This window comes from Hemicordylus capensis, chromosome 2 (genome assembly GCF_027244095.1).
Source record: "Hemicordylus capensis ecotype Gifberg chromosome 2, rHemCap1.1.pri, whole genome shotgun sequence".
In the NCBI taxonomy this organism is placed as follows: Eukaryota; Metazoa; Chordata; class Lepidosauria; order Squamata; family Cordylidae; genus Hemicordylus; species Hemicordylus capensis.
This window is the reverse complement of record NC_069658.1, coordinates 248,268,204-248,284,646: the sequence shown is the minus strand read 5'-3', so window position 1 is coordinate 248,284,646 and position 16,443 is coordinate 248,268,204. Positions and strand designations below refer to the sequence as shown.

At 43.1% G+C, this 16,443-nt stretch overlaps 2 protein-coding genes and 1 long non-coding RNA gene across 10 annotated transcripts in view; 1 reads left to right on the top strand and 2 right to left on the bottom strand.

The window, feature by feature from the left end:
- LOC128343548 (zinc finger and SCAN domain-containing protein 12-like) overlaps positions 1 to 2,092 on the bottom strand; it is a 21,690-nt gene extending 19,598 nt beyond the window's left edge. Inside the window, exons 1-2 of one of the 6 annotated variants that reach the window (XM_053292789.1) lie at positions 1,836 to 2,082; positions 1,269 to 1,423 (exon numbers count right to left, since the gene is read on the bottom strand). The gene's annotated coding sequence lies outside the window, so the exon portion shown is untranslated. Of the gene's footprint in view, positions 1 to 443; positions 505 to 1,268; positions 1,444 to 1,474; positions 1,754 to 1,835 lie in introns of those variants that run through there. The other 5 variants (XM_053292796.1, XM_053292788.1, XM_053292791.1 and 2 more) reach the window with 5 other exon arrangements.
- On the top strand, positions 1,837 to 11,969 carry LOC128343550 (uncharacterized). Its single transcript, XR_008315582.1, has 2 exons — positions 1,837 to 2,632; positions 11,779 to 11,969. It is a non-coding gene; the product is annotated as an uncharacterized LOC128343550 (long non-coding RNA).
- On the bottom strand, positions 3,104 to 16,443 carry LOC128343549 (zinc finger and SCAN domain-containing protein 23-like). 3 transcript variants are annotated; one of them, XM_053292799.1, is made up of 7 exons: positions 15,467 to 15,566; positions 13,164 to 14,134; positions 11,756 to 11,852; positions 11,044 to 11,123; positions 8,283 to 8,391; positions 7,299 to 7,406; positions 3,104 to 4,318 (listed from the first exon to the last, which is right to left on the bottom strand). In XM_053292799.1, exons 2-7 carry the CDS (start codon positions 13,884 to 13,886, stop codon positions 4,281 to 4,283), a joined length of 1,155 nt encoding a protein of 384 aa, XP_053148774.1. In that variant the 5' UTR covers positions 13,887 to 14,134; positions 15,467 to 15,566; the 3' UTR covers positions 3,104 to 4,280. The 3 variants fall into 3 exon arrangements, with proteins under 3 accessions (XP_053148774.1, XP_053148773.1, XP_053148772.1); XM_053292798.1 differs by lacking the exons at positions 3,104 to 4,318; positions 15,467 to 15,566 and adding exons at positions 4,421 to 6,088; positions 16,377 to 16,443; XM_053292797.1 differs by lacking the exon at positions 3,104 to 4,318 and adding an exon at positions 4,421 to 6,088 and having other exon boundaries at positions 15,467 to 15,487.

Below are 16,443 nucleotides of genomic sequence, written 5' to 3'. Positions count from 1 at the left end.
TGTCTGAAGGGGGAGGCACTGTATTTTCAGGGGCGATTCTATGAGCTGTAACCTCGATCTATCAACCCCTGGTATAGAAGGAAAATATAGGAAACATGGGAGCCTAAAGGCCATAAACACGAATAGCACTGTCTTGCATGTTTGAGCATGTTTCTCTGAAGGAGGAGGCACCGTAAGCATGTTCAGTGGTGATTTCATGAGCTGCAACCTTGATCCATCAAACAGCAGTATAAGCATGTTTGTCAGGCGCAATTGAAAGTGGGGTGGCAGGACTCCCCACTTTTGCCCTCGTAAGCATGAGCGCCTACAGCACTCATAATGTCCGAAGAGGACAAATATCCAATTAGGGCTTAGGGCTAAAGAAGAGTGGGTGGCCTAGCTCCTGCCAGCTGCTGTTGAACTACAACTCAGTTGTATTTTGCCCATCCATATTTTACACTCACATCATGCCTATGTATTTGCCTCCTGAAGAGAATAACACTTTGTGCATTTGTTGAAGCAGATTAAAGTTCACAAAAGTTCCTGCTTTTTCTACCATCAACCGGTCCTTAGAATGCCATCAGACTCTATTTGGCAGCTACCCCTCTACAATGTGTGTGTCCACCTCCCAAAGTAAAAACAGACTGAAATGCTCATTCAGCATATCTTCTAGACAGGGAAAAACGTCCGTCCGTCCGCCCCCCCCCCCCCAATTTTTTTTTTAGTTTTAAAAATTGAAAACACTTTCTGCACCAGGGAACACTTTCTGCACCAGGGAACACTTTCTGCACCAGGAGAGGAAAAATAAAATATCCAGGAGCTTTTTCAGATGGTGAATTTACAGCGACTTTACCTTGGGGTGGTGGTTGGGTGTTCACATATCAACCAAATTCACCCTGAAATCTGTGCAATATTTCAAAAAGCACTTTCACACACAATTCGGGGTTTTCCCTCTGTATTGGAACCTAGCCCAATTTATGTCCAGGGTTTAAAAATCCTCTTTTTGCATTGCTCTGAACTCACAGTAAAGCCTGCTATCTGAAAAGCCTCCAGGAGAAACGTGTTATCCTTACATACATGTTGGTGTGCTGACAGAGAGCAGCATTAGAACAACCTGACATATAGTCCAGTGTCAATTTATTGATTTTATTTAATCTATCATATTTCTATACCACCTGACATGTGCATCCCTGGGTGGTGTAAAGTAAAGTGTGCCGTCGAGTCGATGTAGACTCCTGGTGATCACAGAGCTCTGTGGTTGTCTTTGGTAGAATAAAAGAGGGGTTTACCATTGCCTCCTCCCGCGCAATATGAGATGATGCCTTTCAACATCTTCCTCTATCGCTGCTGCCCAATATAGGTGTTTCCCATAGTCTGCGGATTCGAACCGGCAACCTCTGTCTTGCCAATCAAGTCATTTCCCCACTGCACCATTAGGAGGCTTCTAGGCAGTGCACACAAGTTAAAATACAACTTATTTTAACATCATCATTACCCGCTTTCACAGGTTAGGGAAGGAGGTGCTGAGGCTTGAAGAGAAAAGCGACTCACAGCAACCCTGCAATGTAGCCCACTATTAATGGGTCCATTAGCAGCACAGGGGCCAGTTGGCACCACCTTGTGATGCAGTCCAGGGCTTTTAATCCCTTTAATGGAAGCGGGGCGGGGGCTTAAGATAAGGGAGGTCAGCCCCTGCTCCACCCCTTCATATGCCAACACGTGGGGGATCTTGGCTGCTACAACAATAACCACCACCATAGAGCTCTCTGGAGCCCCCCCCCCCAATACTGCCGGAAGAAGCGTGGAGGGGGCGGGGGGGGAGACACGCGCTCCCACTCGGCTTCCGTTCCACTCACTTCTTGGGGTCAGATCAGCTGCGCGGGGCTCAGTCCGGGCCGGTCCAAGAGAGGAGCCTCTCCTGGGTGCCTTCGGGACGCCCACCCTGGACGGCTGGCTGGAGCGGGGGAGGCAAGCGAGCGAGGGCTTGCAGCCCGCTACCCCGATCAGCTGCTTCCTTCCTTCCTTCCTGAGGAACCCCCGAGTCCCGACCCTCTTTTCTCTCCCCTTTCTCCTCCTCTTCCTCCGGTCTGGTTCAATGGCGAAAGCGGCGGAGTTGAATGGCGAAGCTCCACCAGCGCCCCCTGCTGACCGGCTCCATCCTCGCAGATCCTTCCCTTCAAACCCACCACGGATGCAAAAGATTATGCATACTTTTTTGAAGGAGACCTGGGTGATCCTCATAATTATCGTCCACTAAGTCTTTTGGAAGTCTCTACTAAAATATATGCTTATCTGTTGAACAAGCTCGAGTTATGGGTTGAAGAAAATCAGACGCTGTCACCCACGCTGGCTTCCATAAGGACCATAGTACAATAGACCAGGATTTTGCTTTGCATTCTTTTTAATCCACAAATACGTTAAGAGGCCCACCTAAAAGGTTGTGTGTGGCATCTGTTCAACTTACACCTGCATTTGATTCTAAAGATAATAACCGGCTCTGAGAGAAAATGGCAGCTACTCACTAGACCAACAATTGCTTTTAATACAGAAGCTCTATTCTAATATTGACTTCAAAATTCAAACTGGTCAGGAGGATGTCCTTTCAGAGCCAGTATTTACATCTAAGGGCGTGAAACATGGATGCATCTTAAAGGTATAGTGTGCCGTCGAGTAGATTTCGACTCCTGGCGACCACAGAGCCATGTGGTTGTCTTTGGTAGAATTCAGGAGGGGTTTACCATTGCCATCTCCCACGCAGTATGAGATGATGCCTTTCAGCATATTCCTATATCGCTGCTGCCCAATATAGGCATTTCCCATAGTCTGGGAAACATACCAACAGGGATTCAAATTGGCAACCTTTGGCTTGCTAGTCATTGCCTGCTGCACCATTAGGTGGCTCTAGGATGCATCTTAGCAGCCCTTTTATTCAGCCTTTACATAAATTATGTCCTGCAGGAACTTTCTTCCCTCTCCTTCCCCCGACCCCTGTTCATAGTCAAAAGATACCAGTGCTGCTTTATGTTGATGATATGGCCCTAATTTATCTCAGGTAGATTTGAGAAGATTACTCTCTAAATTTGGTGCCTGTTGTCAAAGGTAGGGCCTATCTGTGAATTAAAAGAAAACCAAAGTGTGTGTTTTTCAGGAAGCACAAATGTATAAGTTTCTGTATAGAAAATATGATACAGTAGAACAGTGCCAATCATTCAAGTATTTAGGGTTGTATTTTGTTGGAAATACCCTTTGGCCTACCCATTTGAAGGCATTAAAAACATCTGCTGCTTGTTCTTTGGGGACTATAACCAAACTGCATTTCACTAAGGGTCATCTGATAGAACCAATATTATAAGTTGATGTCATGAAAACTGTACACTCTTTATACTTTTACCCAACTCCGCTTTCAAACCATGGCTACAGAATATCTTGCAGGAAGATTTCTTCAAGGGCCAGTTGATGCAAGCAACCAAACTGAAGACATAGTACATTATATCCTACACTGCCCTCTGTATAATTTACCTAGGGAAGGGTTCATTCCTACTTTTCAAACACTTCTAGATGGTCAGTCAGACGACTTTAAGATTGGATGGCTGTTGGTAGATATGGACCAATTTGCCATCAACAGAGTTGGATTGTTTGCATTAGTGGCAAGAAAACAGAGCTTTTTTATGTCACAGAACTACCCTGTTTCCCCGTTACCCCGAAAGTAAGACCTAGCAGTAATTTCTGATGTACTGCCCTAGTGCATTTTTGGGGACTAAAATTAATATAAGACACTGTCTTATTTTGGGGAAAACACGGGTATGTTGGCTCTCAGGGAGATTCTCTAATTGTAATTTTTTTAAAAATGGGGTTTCTATTTTTAAAAAAGTAATTTATGATTTCAAGCTGATAAATTTATATCTTTGGATTGTCTGCGCATATTTGTTTGTGTACTGTAGTAGTGGCCATTGGCTACACCAATAAATTGACTGACTGACACAGTGGCCCACCAGATGTCTGTAGGAAGCCCACAAGCAGGAGATGAAGGCATGCTCCCCACGCTCTGTTGTTGCTCCCCCACAATTCGTATTCAGAAGCATCCTGCCTCTAGATCTGGAACTAGCCTATAGCCATCAAGACTAGTCATTACTGAGAGAAATGAATGTCTCTAAGCCACATTCAAAGCCATCCAAGCTGGTGCCCATCATCACATTCCATGGCAGAGAATTCCACAGATTAATTTTGCACTGTACAAAATATAAAAATATGTCTTATAAGTCTCTTTTGATTTGTCTTTTCTTCACTTAAGTCTCTGGCTATTAGTCTTTTGTATTAAGATTTTTAATCCTCATTCTTCCTAGTAAAAGAAGCAGAAAATACTGTAGATTAATAATGTGTTAGAAATTTTGTTTTCCCTTAGTGTTCTTGAAACATAGACCTGTTCACATAATATCCGTGATACTATATTCACATAACACCATAAAATATATTATTTATTGTTTACCAGATCTCACAACAGATTTACACTTCTGAAAACCACTCTGAGGCTTAGCTCTCTCCTTCATAAGACTCCTCTCCCGTATGGCTATTCTAGGGTTCAGTCAAATCTAACCAACAGAAACTTCTACATTCAAAGTGTCCATATTGTTTCTCACCATGTTGCTCATCAAAGTAACGTGGATGCTTAATGTTTCCCCACAACATTCAGAGGTGGTCTGTTATGTAACAGCAGTATTTTCTATCATAGTTGGAGAATGAGAGATTCCCGCCCCCCCCATTTGTTTTCATAATGAAAGTTTTGCTAATGGTAACTGCAAGACCTTCTGTGAGTCCACTGGATCTATCCTCTCCCCCTACTGGCTTCCCTTCCTGCTCTCTGAATTCTCATATTTGCCCATAAATTTCAGGGACCACAGGACGTTCCACTGGGGTATTTCTGCTCATGTCCTGTATCTTTCTTCCGGCTCAGCTCAACTGTGGTGGGAGCTCTCTGTCTTGATCTGACCATTGGGTCTTTGCAGTTCGGGGTAATTTGTTGCTTTTGGACTCCAACTCCCATCACCCCTGCCCTTTGGCCATTCTGGCCAGGGATAATGGGAGTTGTTTCCCAAAAATAAGAAATTACCTAAGACTGGGCCACCTATGCGATTATTTGGCTCTGAAAGATCAAAGCCAAATGAACTATATTGCACGCCTGGTGGCAGCTGCATCCCACCCTTCAACCCACTCCGGCTCCATGCAGAGGCCGCTTTCCATGGAGGTAACTGCAGGGGGTGGTGGAGAGCAGGTGCCTCCGCATGGGGCCAAGTACACAGTGCAAATTATTCAGCTTCGATGCGTTGGCACCAAATAACTGCACAGGCCAACTGACCATAAGAAGAGCAGCAGGCTAAAAGTTGCTGTGCCACCCTATTAACACACACACACAACAATAAGCAAGCCCTACTGAGTCCAACAGGAACTCCTTCCCAGTAGGTATACTTTGGATGGAGGCTTAAAGGCTACAAGTTCCTTAACGGGGAAATCTGGTCTGAAAAATGGCCCCAAAAGACACTGGGCCCTCAGACGATTAACTGCTTAATGTCTTCATGGATACTCTGATGTTTAATCAATGATCGTTTCTCACTGAAGCCTTTCCCACAGTGGAGACATTGGTGAGGTCTCTCTCCAGTATGGACTCTCTGGTGTCTTAAGACATTTGCTCTCAAGGAGAAGGTTTTCCCACAGTTAGGACAGACGTAAGGCTTCTCCCCTGTATGAGTCCTCCAGTGCCGCTTGAAATCTGCATTGTGCATAAAGCTTCTAATACAGGCAGGGCATTTGAAAGGTTTCACTGCTCTATGGCTCTTCCGCTGTCTCAGTGATCTCTCAGGGCAGCTTCTCCCATGCTTACAACATTTATGAGGCTTCTCCTCCATACGGGTTTCCGGCTCAGTCTTCAAATCAGCTGCCTGTACAAAGATTATCCCAGATTCAGGGCCTCTGTCTGACCAGTGTGAACACTGGTCCTCTCCATGAATCTCAATTTTTACGAGCATGTCTGCTTGGTTTCCCTGTGGGAATGTCTTCTGTCTTTCTCCTGGTTCATTTAGAGTGTCCATTTTGAGTTGACTTCCCTCCTCATCACCTGGAGAGAGAGAGAGTGTGTGTCAGACAGATCCTGGTCACCTCCATTCAAGATTCCTATGGCCTCCTCCTGCCTGGCTTTCCCTTCTAAGACATTTCCCTCTACGTGTGATCCAGGACCTCTCTGCTACACTCATCTTTTTCTCCTGTCTCTGTGATTATATCACTTTCTGTGTGAACCATGTGCTGAGGAAGAAAGTCAACTGGGGGCCCATGCTCCTTCACAAGGAGGAGGATGTGGCTTGTTTCTGGGGCCTCAGCTGAAAGGAGAAGCAGTTCAGGAGTGGGGAGGTTCTATCAACACCTTTATCCTTGTCTCTCTCTCACACACCTATTCCCAGTCAGTCCTTGGCTTAGGGCTCCCTACCCAGCTCTTGGCATATCTAAAGGCTCTACAGCAGAGGCATAGCCACTATTGTGCGAATGGGTTCAAAGAACACGGGCCGCCAATGGTAGGAGCTGCTGAAGCCCCTGTGGGGGCGTGGTTCAGGTTCTAGAAGAGCCCCAAACGAACCCCCCCACCCAGGCTACCAGGAGCCCCCAGCGAGCGCTTGCCTATCCTTTTCAGGCAGCGGCAAGCGCTGCCTGAAATTATACAGAATCGCACGCTCGGGCTCTTCGGAGCTTGAGGCCATGCCCCCTTTGCATGTGACATCACACACTTGCATAAAACAGAAATAAAAACAGTAGCATAAAACAATTATTAAAATTGTTCTTTGCCTTCCAAAATACATGTCCCTGAGGGCTACGTGACCCTTAGGGACATTTTTTTGGAAGTCAAAGAGCACTTACAGAGACCAGGAAGAACAGCAAAAATGGCTCCCTCCTTCCCCTGTACATGTGCTCTGCTAATCAGGAAAACTCTGGCTGAGTTTAGAGCAGATTCTCCATTCAGGCAAACAGCTCTCCTGCATCTCCAGACTGGTTCTCTGGATGTCAGTCACCGATATCAATAAGGGTTGGAATCTTGATTTTAAAATAAAAGCAATCCAAGTGCCACCTTCTGCAAAGCTTTCTACACAGAATGCATAAGATATAAGCAGGTCTTTGCTGATTCTGCATAATTCATTTTTCTTCAGTTAGCTGTGAGAAAATTAGAAGAATCTGTGTGAAATACTTCTGGGAGAGAAGAAACCAAGGCAAGGGGTTTCTCCAGCCTTTTGAGCGAACTTCAGCATTCTCAAACTTCAAGAATCTATTGAATTCCTTACTTGAATTTTGATCTGTGAATCTCTCACTTTTCACTGGCAAGTGAATGGACATCTCTGCCTCTTTTTCCAGATGGGAGGAAGTTTCAGATTTGAGAACCAAAAGTCCACCTTGAATAAAGAAAGAGGAAAACAGAATTATTTCTGGCACACTGGGAACAAAAATTATTCATGAATATTAATTCTTCTGTATTTCATATTTTTGTTTACTTAACAGTAAGATGTGAGAAAAAATGCAAAATGAAACAAGTTATTATATATGATGACGATGTGACACAAGTCTGTGAGGCAGGAGACTGTCTGAGAAACTTGTAGCCTTTTGCCTTTGAGACAGAACCCTTTCTCATAGGACTGGATAGAGAATATCACCGATATTCTGTTTTAGGAAATCATTAGTGTCCATGTGATTTAGCATCCAAACATGTGACAGAAAACAATAACCCCAATAAATATATAAATGTAGATTATATTGAAAATAGAATAATCATCTATACATGGTGATACGAGTGAATTTTACAAGGCAAATAAATAAGATATAAAGTGTAACCAACAAAGAACAAATAGTGCTGTTTATATTACTTAGTTCTTTCATTTGATGTATTATAGTGTTCTTACTTTTGTTGTTGGTTACTTTATATCTTATTGATATAAATATATCTTATTTATCTATTTGCCTTGTATGATTCACTCATATCACCATGTATAGATGATTATTCCATTTTCAATATAATCTATATTTATATAACTATTGAGGTTATTGATTTCTGTCACATTACTGTATCTTTTAGTTTGCTTCTTGGATTTTCTTATTCAGATCCTTTATGCTTTTTGTTTGGTGAAGATGATTTAGCAACCATTATACCAATTCCCACCCTCCTCTCAGGCCTATTTGCATGCCAAGCAACCAACAGACCTCAGGCTACAGTAACAAGCAAAATCTGCCATGCTTAACCATACATAGAACACTAGAGCAGAAACACTCCTCACCTGGAGACTGTACATCCCCACCATCCTCATGCAGGACCTGCCAGAGCACAGACCATTGGCCCAATTCTGTTGGAGTCTGCTCAACTAAGTGCAAAGTCACCTCTGTGTCCTTGAGCCAGTCAGAGTTAAAAAAAAAAATGGGGAGGGAGGGAAACATGGTCATATTTATGAAGGAAAAATTTATTTATTTATTGTCAAATTTATATACCGCCTTTCATTAAAACAATCTCAATCTCACACAAAAGTTAAAACAAGACTACAAAAATTACACAATTAAAATATCAGCTAGAATATAAAAATACAGATCTGATTAAAAGATTAACAAACAAGCACAACATAAAGATACAACGCAGCAGCAATAAAAATAATCATATAAAAGCCTGGGTAAAAAGCCAAGATTTAACATGCTTTCTAAAAACTGTGATGGAGCCTGAGAAGCGCATAGCCACCGGGAGAGCATTCCAGAGTTTGGGGGCAGCAACAGAGAAGGCCCTGTCCCCGGTGCATGACAGCACTCTTATTTTAAAATGAGAATAGCTTCAGAGTGAATAATAGAGAGCAGTGGTTTTAAATAAGATAGATTACAATTGTTGAGCCTAGATATAATAAGTGAACAATATCTTTAGAAAGAACACATTTTAGATAGTGATACACTGGAAGTATTTAACTGGAAGTGCCATGGCATGGGTCTTTCTGTAGGAAAAAATCTCTCATACAAGAACTTTTGGCCTGTAAGCACCTGTAAGTGCTATTTCTAACAGGAAAATTACCTCCAGAGATATCCTAAATTCGGATGGGTATTCCTTTCCTAAGTCATACCCAACTGTCCCTTACTTTGGCCCACAGGTACAGCCCTGCCATGAGGTGGGTGATGGATTGAGCTGACACAAGTCTTGTCTAATCTACTTCTTATATTTTACTTATCTGTAACCTTTTAATAAAGGTCAGGATTGCTTATTTTCAATATACCCACTATTCCTAAAATGAAGGAATTATTGAATAGTCTTAGAAATTGCTGAAATGGACAAGCTGATTGAAAGGGTGTATGCTTGGAAATGACTCAGACTTGCAATGTGAACAGCTGAGATACAGGCTCAGTTTAGACCAGGCATTCGCAGGTTTTCTGAGGATCTTGGAGCCAGGCCCAAAAGGGTGGGGCCAGTCACTGGATGCTTGACAAAATTACTGGAGTTCGTGACAAACAACTATGGAGAGGGAGGATAAATGGGCTTCTCTCGGAAATATCTACCTCAGAATATCCTAGTCTAGGCATCGTGGTTAAATTTCTAGGCACCTGTGATCTGTTGAGGCCTGGTTTAGACATACATACATACATACATACATACATTTATTTAACATAACAGTTTGGGTCCTGGATATCTGAAGGACCGCCTGCTCCCAAGGGTTTCTGCCCGCTTGACAAGATCCGGAGAGGGCTCTGCTCCACATACTGAAAGTGAGGGAGGCTCAGCTGTCCAGCATGCAGGACAGGGCCTTCTCAGCCATTGCCCCCCAGGCTCTGGAATGCTCTCCCTCTTGGCATCCACCCCTTAGTCTCCATCACAGTTTTCAGAAAACAAATAAAAATGTGGACCTTCACCCAGGCTTTTATATGAGAACTGTTTTTTGCCGTTGCGGCTGAGTTTTACTGTTCTATTTTATATAGGTTTTTAAACTTTTAAATAAGGATGTAGTATTTTTCTATTATTTAAATTTAATATTTGTACTTTGTGCACTGTTTTAATTATACTGTAAACCGCCTTGGAATTATTTTAATGAAAGGCGGTATATAATTCAAACAACAAACAAACAAACAGGGCTGCACAGCTTTGGCCCTCCTGCAGCTGCAGAACTACAACTCCCATCATCCCTGACTACTATGGCTGGGGATGACGGGATTTGCAGTTCAACAACAGCTAGAGTGCCAAAGCTATGAAGCCCTGCATCATGCCATATCGTAGTTTCTGTTAACTATAGTTGTTTTTTCAAAAATTTCTTTAGAACTATGAGGGCCGGCAACTCAGTTACTAAAACAAGAGCCAGGACTCTTGAGGCAATGAATTGGCAGCTAAGTAATATATCCACAGAAAACATTTATAAAGTTGGCCTTGTAGGCTTTCTAGTCCAACCCTCTGCTTGATTCAGAGCCAAGGCATCCTCACCAGGCCTCCAGCCTCCCCTTTTAATCCTGCATTGGAACGGTTTTGCAGCTTGGCCTTTGGTAATTACTTCTTCAGGAACTCCCACTCATTGTGGGCTTCTTCATTTCTCTCACATATAGCCCTGCTCTTGTTCACATTCATAATAAAAACAATTTATTTACTGCTTTTCAACAACAAAAATTGACTCCATTGTTTGCACAACAAAGGAAATGAGAAATGGTTCCCTGTCCCAAACAACAACAAAATATGATGGATCCCTGTCCCCAAAGGGCTCAAAATCTTAAAAACAACAACCGTAAGACACTGGCAACAGTCACTGGAGGTACTGTGCTGGGGGTGGATAGGGCCAGTTACTCTCCCCCTGCTAAATAAAGAGAATAACAGTGTTAAAGGTGTCTCTTTGCCCAGTTAGCAGGGCCCACAAACTGAAAAGTTACACAAAGGACACAACAGCAACTGGACAGATGTTATGCAGGGTTGAAAAGGGACAGTTGCTTTCTCCTCCTAGATATAAGAAAGCCCTGACATTAAAAAGGTACCCCTTTGCCCAGCTAGCAGGGGCATCATCAACAGGATAGACCCACCAAGTTGTTATATACCTTGGTCAGCCCAGCTTCAGTCATTTCCTGTCCTGGAGGAAGTGATGAACTGGAGTGATCTGGGCACTGGATTCCACTGCCTGTAAATGATAGAAGAGAGATCTTAGAAAGGGAAATAACCCAATCCGTATATCCTTAAGGGTGAAATCTGCAAAGGAAAACAGACAGACACATTTCTGACAGAGGCAAATTATGATAGAAGGATCTGAAAAGGGGCCGCTATCAAAATCTGCACCACTGTTAAAAGCCAGAAGCTTCTCTTTCCTTTATACTCTATAACAAACTTCTTAGTGTTCCTTATTAAAAAGCTGGTCCCTTTTTATAGTGAAGGTTCCTGTGTGAAAGTAAACCCCTGCCACACAGACCCCTCAATATGGACAGAGGCCTTCCAATCAATTCTGCTTCAATGCAGCTGCCCAGAGCTTATTCCAACCATCTTGCAGAAGAGCTCTCCTGTGCAAGTTTAGTATCTTAGCAAGTCCTAATCAATGTAAAATGGACCAGGAGAAAGTCTGAAAACCCAATGAGCTCTGGTCAAAGAGAGGCACTTAGGAGATCTATATTCTGCTGTTGCTCAATTTTGTGTTGAAGGGGGAATTTTGGCTAGTGCAGTTTTTCTCACCAGTGCATGACAAACAGAACCACCACAGACATAATAGATGCAGAACCCTTAAGAGTGAACCCTTATCCAGCAAATGCATTTCCTCATCACCGTTCTGCTTGGCTTCTTTATAGATCTGTCTGTGTGCAGTGCCCAAGGACTCTTCATGTGCCTCCAGGGAATCTATGTGTTCCTCCTTCACAGAACCCTGAAACAATAAGGACAATCCTACTCAGAACAGAGGGGAAAAAGACTGGGAGCATAACTGATAAGAGCAAGATATACAATTTTTTTCTGCCATAAAAATTATTTGTTTACGTTGGGATTTATGTGTATATACATTGTCTTTGTTCTTGCCATTGATGTACTGTATGTATATCTGTGTATAGGCTTGGGGTACAGTTTAGAATGTTTGTGTCAATCATCAGTTCTGTAGACTGATTGGTCAGTTTGTATTTCTTACTTGAGACTGTTATTTTTCCTGTTAGGACAATATTTCACTCAGAATAGGACTTGGTAATAGTTAATAGAAAACAAAACACTGTTTGGATTCAACAATACCAAGACATTAAAATACTAGTATATAACTTTTGAATTCTTTTTTGATATCATAGTAATAAAACTGGAAGGTTGAAAATTATCCAGACTAGGTTGTATATAAAAAAATCCAAATCAATACATCTATATACTCTAAAATAGATGAAAAATCATCAATACATTTTCATTAAAATAGTCTCTGTTCATATAAACATGAATATTCTCTATTAATATAAACAGTTTATTTGTGATACCAGCTGCTATTAAGACACACTATTTTGTATAATTTGTACATGGTTGCATTACAATATGATATTTTTAAAGGATGCCACTGATAGACCTTCTAGTCGAAATGTGTTTGGCAAGATGGATGAGAAATTGGGAAAAATCAAGATTTGACACTTTCTCAAACAGGATGCGACATTGCAATGACTTTGGAACATCTGTCAACACTTCTCCCGATTTTTTGAGCACATGATATTTTGGACATGAACTATTTGATTCTATCTTTTCAGCTGGATACATAGAGACTATTTAAAGAAATTGTATTCATCATTTTTCATTAGAGTATACAGAGGTATTGATTTGGATTTATTATATACAACCTAGTCTGCATAATTTTCAGCCATCCAGTTTTATTACTATGATATTAAAATACTAGTATATAGCATTTGGATTCTTTTTTGATGTCTTGGTAATCGTTAATCACCTCCAGTGACTGTTGCTGGTGTCTATCATATGTTTCTCTTTAGTTTGTGAGCTCTTTTGGGACAGGGATTCATCTTATTTATTTATTATTTCTCTGTGTAAACCACCCTGAGCCATTTTTGGAAGGGCCGTATAGAAATCGAATGAATGAATGAGTAAGAAACCTCAGGAACCTCTTTCAATAAATTTAACCAGGCTCCATTTCCACACTGTTACACTCTGCAACAGTTGTGTCTTGTGTGGGCCTGTGGGATTTAAAAAACTAGAACCTCACCAACCATTTCCTCATCTCCGCCTCCCTCCGCCTCATCAGGCAGTCATCTGCCAGGGCTACGGCCTGGGAACAGCTGTCCGGTCCAACAGCTTGGATCCAGCTCCGGAGATCCACTGGCAGGCAGGCCAGGAACTGCTCCAGGATCAGCAAGTCCAAGATCTGCTCCTTTGTGTGCTTCTCTGGCTTCAGCCATTGGCAGCAAAGCTCCTGCAGTTGGTTGTAAACCCTTCGTGGGTCTTCCACCTCCTGGCAGCAGAATTGCCAGAACTGCTGGCGCTGCATCTCCCTTCTCATGGCATCTCCTCTCAAGATGGCGGCCTTCACTTTCCCATAGTTGTCCTTATCGCTGGCTTCCAGGCTTCCAAACACCTGTTCAGCTTTTTCATTAAGCGCTGGCAGGAGTCGTGCCACCCACTCTCCTCTAGGCCACCGACAGGCTTCTGCAACTTGCTCAAAGGAGGCCAGAAAGGCCTTTGTGTCACTCCCCAGTGTGGCCTCTGACAGCTGCAGATTTCCCCATGCGGAGTGAGGAGCTTGCAGTGCCTTCAGAAATTCCTGCCATTGGGCTTCCCAGCACTCTTGCATCCTCTTGCAGGATTCCTGTCTGCTCTCTTGCAGTGCTCTATATCCTGGTTGCCGTGTCACATGTTCAGGCTGAACTACATTGTTTGCTTTTCCTGCTTCTTCTGGTGTCCTTTCTGCAGATATTTGCTCTTTCAACATTTTCACTCCTCACTCAACCCCTGAAGATCTAGAATTGGAGAATGTGCAATGACCCTGATAGAAGGACTATTCCAGGCAAACACATTTGCTGTTAAATCTCTTATCTTGCCAGAACACACAGGCCCAATATCTGCCCTTTTGGCTGGTTGTGTGGTCACTCCAGGAGAATGGGTCAAGGCTGAGAGTTACTTGGAGACAAATGAGTCACAAGGTCATTCCCTAGAGGTATTCCTGAGCTGTTTCTCTTCCTACATTAAAGAGACACACACAAACAATGGCTGTGATGGAAATAGGAGTAATCTGAATAGATCATATTCTCTTTTCTTATATTCTCTCTCAGAATGATGCAAGGAATACTTTACAAGGCATCATTTTAAAATTTTAGAACTGGCTTTGTTTTAGGCTTTTAAAACTGTACTTAACTTTATTGTTGCTTGAGATTTGATTTTAATGTTGCATGTTTCTCTTTTTGATTGTAAACTGCCCGAAGGGATTGGTCAGTTGAGTTTGATAATTACAATTTTAACCCTGTGCAATATAAAGTTACAGACAACTCTCAAAACCCAGTTGCATTTTGGCCTCTGCCCCTCACAGGACATACTGTCATCTTTAATAGAGGAATGCGCAGACCAAGATCTTTCCTAGAGTCCTTTTTTGCTTGTGAATTGTTCCTTTGGCCTTCCTTCCTCTTTGACCTGGACAGCTGTGGAAATTCTAAACGGCGCGCCTGCCTGATTTGGCCAGTTCATCTTGGAGATAGACTCTCACTTCAAAGAACTATTATTTCCACCCTCTTACAAACAAAAAAAGCCCTTGTCTGCTTGTGTTAAAAGAAAGCCAAAGAGGGAAGATGCTGCAAGCTTGTTGTGGGTGCCAAAACCTTAGGAAAAACCTGAATATTTACATTTGATAGCTTGGAATCTGCTTCCTCCAGGTCCCCTCTCATCCCTCCTTAACACCGAGACCCATAGAAAAAAAAGCACAAAAACTGCATCTTACGGGTCAGTCTCTAGCACTACATATAACTGCAATTGCTGTTTAGTAAACTTGTGATGCTTAAAATGATAAACGCCTTAGTTTATTTTTAAAAAGAATATGTGCTGCTGTCAGCGATCTTCACTGCGCGGCCCGAGTTGCCTCTCTCCCGCTCTGCGCCCGTTCGCCGACGTGTGCTCCCCAGCGACATCTGCTGCATCTTTTGCGCAGCAGCAGGAGGTGGGACGGACAGGCAGGTGCTCGGCTAGCACTGTCGCGTGCCGCTCATCCCCCTCGCTGCTGGGGCGCGTGCCACGAGGCCAAACACAGGCCCATGGCAGAAGGTGCCAGGAGAAAGGGCGCGTGCTGCCGCCCTCCCCCCCACCCCACCGCCCACGCTTAAACAGTGAAAAACCTCTGTGCAAAGTTGTACGTAGGTCATTTCATATTTTTCAAATAGTAAAGCAAGTTTAAATATGGAAGAAAAATAAGTCTTGTATATGTTTCAAACCGCCCCCAATTCCACTCCCCACCCTGCTAAAAAAACAACCCAGAATCAACCCCGCCCCGCCCCCAGTGTCGTCAGAATTTCCAGGATTTTCTACCTGGTCATGAACGTAAAGGAAGTTTTAGGGAAGCCCTTCTTCCTTTCCAAACGACTGGGGAAATATAGCCTTGTAGGAAGAGCATATTCATATAATTTAGAGAGAGCCCATATGACTCGTTTTAAAGTCGTTGCATTGGCTGCTGCTGTTTCTGAGCATGTTTCTGGGGGAGTGATGATTATCTTTAAAGATCTAAACGCCTTGGGCCTAGGTTACCTAAGAGAATACCTGCTTCTTCATGAGCCCCCCTCCCGCCTCAATTGAGGTCATCTGGGGAGGCCTGCCTGCAGTTGCTGCCAGCTCTTGTGACACTGACTTGCAGTCTGGCCTTCTTCATAGCTTTTGAAGCAAGCCAACTACAGGGCTTACACGTTAGTTTCAGCATATATGGTAAAAGTTATACACTAAAACTATGGTCATTTAAAAAACAACATGCTTTTATCAACTCTGTATACAAGTACTAGCAAGATCCTTAATCCAGGATAATACTCTCTCCCCTTCCCCCTATAGAATTAAGGGCTATTCCGGGGACAGGAGACAATATTCTTAAATGCTTTGCTGGTTTTAGAACTAAACCAACCCCTGCCTCCTCTCCAACAGAGTGGCTTCCAAGGGTGGTGGGGGAGAGAAAAGCAAAAATCTCTCTCTCTCTCTCTCTCTCTCTGAGAAACACACACAGAGAGCTGTTCAACTGTGGGGTGGGGTGGGGTGGGGGACACACACACAGAACAGCTCAACAACCATGGGTTGTGGGGAGATATCACACAGATATTAATCTCTCTCCGAGAAACAGGAATTCAGCTGTGGGAGATCTCTCTCTTTCTCTCACATGCACTCACTCCTTAACTAAGAAGGACTAGGGATGGGTTGTAGCCAACGCAGCCAACCTAGTCCTACCCAGAGGACTCACCTCTGCTCTCCTTTCCCAGCCACCAACTCTCTTACTGTCTGAGAAAGTTGAAGTCTTAAGTCTTTGC

What these genes read in the sequence shown, in the direction of transcription:
- LOC128343549 (XM_053292798.1), bottom strand. Translation starts at nt 13,886, where the DNA reads ATGTTGAAAGAGCAAATATCTGCAGAAAGGACACCAGAAGAAGCAGGA. An exon ending in TAAAGAAGCCAAGCAGAACG is followed by an intron (nt 11,124 to 11,755) that starts GTGATGAGGAAA and finishes TATCATTTACAG; the next exon opens with GCAGTGGAATCCAGTGCCCA. An exon ending in CTGAAGCTGGGCTGACCAAG is followed by an intron (nt 8,392 to 11,043) that starts GTATATAACAAC and finishes GACTGGCTCAAG; the next exon opens with GACACAGAGGTGACTTTGCA.